General features: G+C 44.2%; 1 protein-coding gene across 1 annotated transcript in view; it reads right to left on the reverse strand.

Annotated features, from left to right (window-relative positions):
* Nucleotides 1–1,840, reverse strand: part of LOC311128349 (immunoglobulin superfamily DCC subclass member 4-like) — a 63,651-nt gene extending 61,811 nt beyond the window's left edge. The window contains 1 exon segment of the mRNA XM_084160460.1: nucleotides 1,760–1,840. Within this exon segment, the coding sequence (XP_084016586.1) occupies nucleotides 1,760–1,835 (76 nt within the window). The 5' untranslated portion in view covers nucleotides 1,836–1,840.
* Between the last annotated feature and the right edge of the window lie 5,224 nt (nucleotides 1,841–7,064).

Below are 7,064 nucleotides of genomic sequence, written 5' to 3' on the forward strand. Positions count from 1 at the left end.
TGGGGGCTGAGGGAGATGCTCACACACACTACTGTGGGCCTTGTGATGAGCACATGCCACTGTTGCCTGCTACAAACACACACACACACACACACACACACACACACACACACACACACACACACACACACACACAACACACACACACACACACAACCCCTCAAGGTAATGTACTGTAGTTTGTATCTCCATCTTAAACCACATTGCGACAACATTATGGATAGAGTGGGTAGAAAATGCATTCTCATAGAACACAGTTCGTGCTCTCGAGCATTGAAAATGCATTAGTCCAAATTACATTATCAACAACTTCTTTACCCATCCTTTAGGGTTGCGAGCCATACTTGGAAGTCTCACTTGTACATCTACAGGTAGAACAGGGAAGCTCCTCCAAGTAGCCTAGCGGTTAAGACTGTTGGGACAATAACCGAAATGTTGCTGGTTCGAATCCCTGACTGACTAGGTGAACAATCTGTTGATGTGCCCTTTAGTTAGGCACTTTACCCTAGTTGCTCTGTATAAGAGCCTCTGCTAAATGACTAAAATGTCAATCTTGATGAACAGGAAATCATTGTCAGTCCTGATACCACCACTCCTCTACGTTTTTCAAAGCAATGATCCAATATGTTTGCCTTTCCTCTAACCTGAGCTATGCCAGATTGGCTAAAGCAGAACAAAATCCCATCAGCCTATTTCATGTTTTTACTCCCGTGCTCCTCTTGAACTGTTCTTTGTCATGTAAATGCTGTGGCTGGTCTCTCGCTCAATGCCTGCCTGCCTGCCTGCCTGCCTGCCCCGCTTCCCCTCCCCTACCTCGCCGCCTATCGGTGGCTCCCTGACTCTCAACTCACCGCTTCCCTTCTGGATCTGAAGGCCACCGCAATGCCTGAAAGGCAGCGACCGAATGCATCCTCTCCCAAGCCCCCAAAACATAAGGCACGATGTTCGATAGGACGATTGAAACATCACAAAATATAATAAGCCTTCATTTGTTTCGAGGCAAGAGCACAAACATACATTAAATTGTGTGACAATAGATAAGAAACATTATTTTTGAAGGCATTTTTTAAAATCCAGATCGTGTGTAAGGTATGAGAGCAGCTCATTAATAATTGTAATAACAGTGTTATTTAGGCCTACACCTTACTAGAGGCAAACTCCTCTCCTAGCAATATGGGGTATTGGCTAAGCTACATTTTGCATTGGATTTATAAATCGTGATGCCTGAATAATTATTTTGTACCATCGGCAACGTTTTTTAATTTTGAAAAATGATATTTGTGCAGAAAAGCCACAGGCCACATGTTTAACGCTCATTATTTAAACCTCTTGAAACGCACCCCACATTCCTCAAACTCAACTCCACAGCACGTCTTCAAATAACGCATGCCTCCACTGTAACATTAAATACGTTATGTGCTGATAATGGTTACATAGTTGCAGATGTGCAACTAACTTTGTAACGGGCAGTCCAGCATTGGGTATAAAGAGAAAACCGACAGTGTGTGTTGGAAGACGAATAGGCTATTGAAAAAAGTAAGAATGTTACAGCCTTTGCTAGATAGCTCTACCATAGAACTGATACCTAGACTAAACAGTTAGATACACACACTGTAACGAGCAAGGTGCAAAATGTGTTCACCAACCAATCTCTTCTTATCGCACCTGCATGTTCTGACAGATAACTATAATAGAATACACTACTAACTTGAAAGGCATGCGCAAGTCAATTACATTTCTATTAAGATACGCGACTTACCTTGAACGGATGGTCCACAGAAGCCCAACGAAAGTAGATAGAAAAACCAGATAGTCTCCACCGCCATGTAAAGCATTGATTTCCAGCAGAGGGGTAAAGCAGCGTGTGGGTCTCTACAGCCAGCTATACCGCTAGCAACATGCATATAATGGAATCCGCAATAATCTCCTCTCTGAAGTAGAATATTAGTTGGCTATTAGTTAATGTATATCCCTTTGGCATAGTCCCCTGCTTTCACTCAGAACAGGGTCGCATTTAGTCGGGAGAGAGCCGTCGTGTCTCTCGGCGCTTCATCGCCATGCTGTGAGCGAATGCAAGTGTGTTGGCTGCTCCACACACACACTCGTACACACACACAAGCACGGACGTATGCACACATACACACTCTCCCTCGAACACACTGGCAAATCCTGCTTTAGGTGTCCACTGGAGTCACCTGAAACGCTGCCAATAATTAACGCTGCCAATAATTCACCCCACCTACCCCCCATTATTCGTTGTTGAGCTCTACACTTGCGAATAGAATCAAACTCCCTGTATTCTGCAGTTTCATTTGGAAGACACAGCTTGCGCAGGTGAATCAGCTGATGTTTAAAACAGAAGTGGTGTCCAACCAGAGGTTGGGTGCACATGCCAAGTGTTCAAGATGCACATGTGGCACTCATACAGCCTACAGCAAAACAAGCTTTCTCCCAGATAACTATTCATATCACACATCATTATGATAGCCAACATAATATATGCCCCTTAGTGCTCCATGGTTTAACCAACACCCTTGAATCAGTTGAATAGATAGATAATTTTTTTAGCTCAACTCTCAGGGCAGGCAGCCTCACCCTCTCCCCTATCCAGAGAGCTGAGAGAGAGAGAGGGGGAGAGAAGAGAGAGGGAGGTGGAAAAAGGTAAAGATGGGGACCAGGGATGGAACATGTGTTCCCGCACTAGTGAAGGGGCTCTAAATGCATCCCAATCACCCATCTAGTTGCCGCCTGGCCTGCCCTGCCCTGCACCATGTGTTAAGGGACCCGCCTTTGGTTTTCACATGCAAACACACAGCAGGAGCCAGCTGGACCCCAGCCCTCTGAGAGAGAGGAGACAATAACATGCTGTGGTATACCCAGCAGCCCCATGTGCCATTTCTGCTCTGCAGCCAGGGGAATGGTATAGCATACAGGAGGAGATGGGTTGGGTCAACTTGGGGAAATGTGGCTGAGGGATTAGTGTCTGCACAGACACTTTGCATTGCAGACCATTGTTTCCAGGGTCTTCTAGGATCTGACGGGTCGATCTGAGTCTGTCCTGTCATAATAATAATAATAATATGCCATTTAGCAGACGCTTTTATCCAAAGCGAGTTACGGTCATGTGTGCATACATTTTTACGTATGAGTGGTCCCAGGGATCGAACCCACTACCCTGGCGTTACAAGCGCCATGCTCTACCAATTGAGCTACAGAGGACCACATTGTGGTGAATGGCTAAGAAGTACTCCTCCCATCTCCTGTTCAATGCCTCGCCAATGTACAATGCTCTCTTTCTACACCTGGTGTTGAAATGTGTCCTGTGTGGTTGGATTATGGCCACATTCAGAGAGATTGGTGTTTTGGGCCAGGTGGGATGAATTTCAATACCATGTGCGGACACAAATCCTGTGATTGTGTTGTTATCTGGATCATTTGTTATTGGATTAGTAACGTTCCTTTTGAGCGTAATACCAGATGTGGTTTGGACCTGAGTGCTTGTGGTCTGACAACGCTTTCTCTCCTTTCTTCAGCCGTCATTAAAATACTGAGTGCATTGGTTACTTCAATACAGGAACAGCTGTCAGTGAGAGGTAGTACCGTAAATAGTATGACCCCTGTAATTAAAACTCTCCATCACCATGCAAAGTGTAGTAGGCTGCATTCTAAAAGTGATTACTTACCTAAAAGGAATATGTTCCTACTTTAACCAAAACATAAATGAATGAAGCCTTTATAAACCCTTTATAAGCTATATGATGCTTAGGAAGACTTTAGAAATGCCTTTTAAAGTTGTTTGTTCAAAGTGTGATCTCAAACAGTATTGAGAAAGAAAAAGAGACAGAGAGGACAACCTCTATGTGTGTGACATGTGACATGTGACATGTAACATGACAGGAGCAAAGGGTGCAATGTTGTAGTTTTAAAGCAAGTTTCCTGCAATTCTACACATTTTGCCATGGGGCGGAGAGATGATTTTGTAATTTTATAACAAGTTTCATGCAATTCTATTCATTTCGTGATCGGGCAGAGAAGAAAAGTTATCAGTTTTACAGCTAATGTCCTGCAATTCTACACATTTTGCTATAGAGTGAAGAGAAATGTTTGCAGTTTTTAATATGATATCTGAGTGAGAGTGACTAACAAAATCAATGGGGGCCCCCAGGTCAGTAATTCGACCACGGTTACTACAAGTTTAGATAGCTGGCTAGACTAATTAACCAATCTAACAAACGTTAGCTGACATGGGTGACTGTCAGTGACTGACATAAGAAGTAAAAAAAACTGCTGATGCACAAAACAAATATAGAAATTGCACCTTATGTGTTCTACTATTCCAACTCTCAATAGTAAGTTGAGACCCCGACCAAGTTCAGAAATTATTTTAGCAAATTATTCTTTGTAAATATTTTTCAGAAATTGATCCGTGGGGCCTACAAAAGGGGGACCGCAGGCCGCCAGTTGCCCATCCCGGTACTACATGAATGTTAGTTAGCCCATGGTAGAAACAAAGTCGCAGTGCTCCAGACATGCATGTTTACATAGTGATGAGACGTGATTTGTCCTCCTAGTGCCAAAGAGCTAGAGACAGCAGAAGAGACGTGGTCCTGAGCAACTGTGCTCTGATCCTAATTCACAATATCCCCCCAAACCATAGACTGACAGAACCCACCAGAACATCAACAAGAGTACCCCATCTGTGATTTGTTAACACTACAGAAACAAGCCTCGCAGTAGACTGTGTTCAGATGGAACGCATTTTGAGGTCTGTTGCGCTGCGATTCTACACTGGTCTCTCTCATTACCACATCAAAGGTTATTTTTGACACAGGATAACACAATACAGATATAGGATCTTAATTTGAGCTTGTTTGCTATAGCAAGAAAATAATCCTGTAACAACAGGATATGTGAATTATGATGTGGATTATAATCGATGGACATTTTGTAGGGGTTGATACATTTTTCGTAAGGGAAAATCAAGTCTGAAATTTAAAAGTGGGAATTACAAACTTCAGACGCCTTTTTAAAACTCAAATACAATACAGGTTTTAAATTGCTGGAACGTCCTTCTTCAACAGGGTGATCAAATTAAGATCCTACATCTGCTCCAGGAACTATGGACTGCTATTTTAACTCTGGGCCTCCTTTCTCTTCACGACGTAAACAAGTCAGAGAGAGCGAGCCAAGAGAGCTAAAGATAGAGCAAGCTTATTGCAGACAAATTATTTAAACACTTTGAGGTTCCACTTAATGAGGCCAATTGGGATAGTAAAGTTGTCAGGCTTGAGTGAACAGGGAAAGTCGTTTTTTTTTTGGCAATGAACCAAACGTTTGTGTTTTTCCTGTATGTGAACAAATCAGATTTTTTCTTATTCTCCTTGGGCCTGTTAAAACGTAATTAGTTGTGTGTGGGGTTTTACATCTTGGACAATGGATGGCAGTAGTAGACAGGATTACCATGCTCAGAGGACAGGCTGAGGCAGAGCGATTGTAAAACTTAACAGGCCCAAACCCTGTCCTGTCTTGCTGTACACTTTTAATGGTTGTCAAAAAGGCCATGCAAAAGCTGAGATAAGCATCCATTTTCCTCTCTTGCCTCGCCCCTCCCACCCACCTGTACGGTCCCATATCTCTCCTGGCCTCTGTCTCTGGCTGTGGTTCCTGCCCTGGCCTTTGTGCTCTGTAGAGGTCACAGTGTTGTTGAAGTGCTGAGGTGTTTGTATTTTGGTCGTGCTGACTGCTGTAGTGGCTGCATTTCATCCCCCCAAGGTCAGGTCTATCTGTCTGACAAGCAGCGGTACGACTGCCCTACGATAAGGAGAGGAGAAGACACTGACAGAACACTGCCCTCTGGTGGAAGAGCTGAGGGGAAGTTACATCAGACAAACATACCATGAGTTATGTTAACAAAGAACATGCTACTGGGGACGAGAAAAGACAAAATACAAAAAGAAGTATCTTATGTGCTTATCTTTTCATTTACACGTCAGATGATGCAATTTGTGCGCAACTCAAACAACAAAAGTGGTTTGGGTGAAATTAATAGCTTTTTACTACCCCTTTTTCTTCTCAGAACAGCCATTCAACCAACACTAGTAGAATAATTTGGGGAGCAAACTGTGCACTATGGTGAAGTTCATGGTCCATGTTTGCATATGTAAATGAGGTTAGTGTGTGTGATTGGCCGGCTTGGTGTTATCCCACCCCCTTCCACTGGCGGGGTGCTGAGTGCATGCTTGGCAAAGAGGAAGGGGTCTCCATAGAAACCAAGACTTAGGGGTGGCACATGGGCATAGAGGGTGACTGGGCAAATGGTTTACTTTAGTAGTACAATACCACCAGGGTGCACTGGCAGCATGCCCAACCCTGGAGCACTGAGGGGGGAACAGGGTGGGAGGAGGACATTCATATTCAGGGTTTAACAAGGCAAATATGTACTTACATCACACACAGAGACACTCACACATGCGCACAAACGAACGAATGAACGCACGCACGCACGCACGCACACACGCACGCACACACACACACACACACACACACACACACACACACACACACACACACACACACACACACACACACACACACACACACACACACACACACACACACACACACACACACACACACACACACACACACACAATACTATTCAATGAGGTACCAGTGTGTGTGTGTGTGTGAGTGTTCATGATGTAATGCCTCCCTCTTTTCATTATTCTAAGCACATCCTGGGTTATGATCTCATGGGCAAAGGCACAAAAGCCCAGCCTTCTGCCCACTCCTACCAATCTGCCTACAGAGGGAGAGGTGAGGGGATACACCCACTAGTAGCACCATTCACCATCTCATCATCAAGTCCTCATTTCTTACAGTATGTGCCCTCTGTCTAGGGGAAGATATATCAAGTAATCAACCAGAACAAGAAAAGGCTCATTGTGCCTCATCAATGCAGTGTTGGCCAAGCTGATGAGGTAAAGCTGACTTTCCCATCCTAATCTCCTCCGCTAAGAGGGGCAAAGAGAGGGGAAGCCAGGGAGGAGGAGTGGAGGGGAAGC

The sequence above is a fragment of the Coregonus lavaretus genome (assembly GCF_964263955.1).
Source record: "Coregonus lavaretus genome assembly, chromosome: 4".
Lineage (NCBI taxonomy): Eukaryota > Metazoa > Chordata > Actinopteri > Salmoniformes > Salmonidae > Coregonus > Coregonus lavaretus.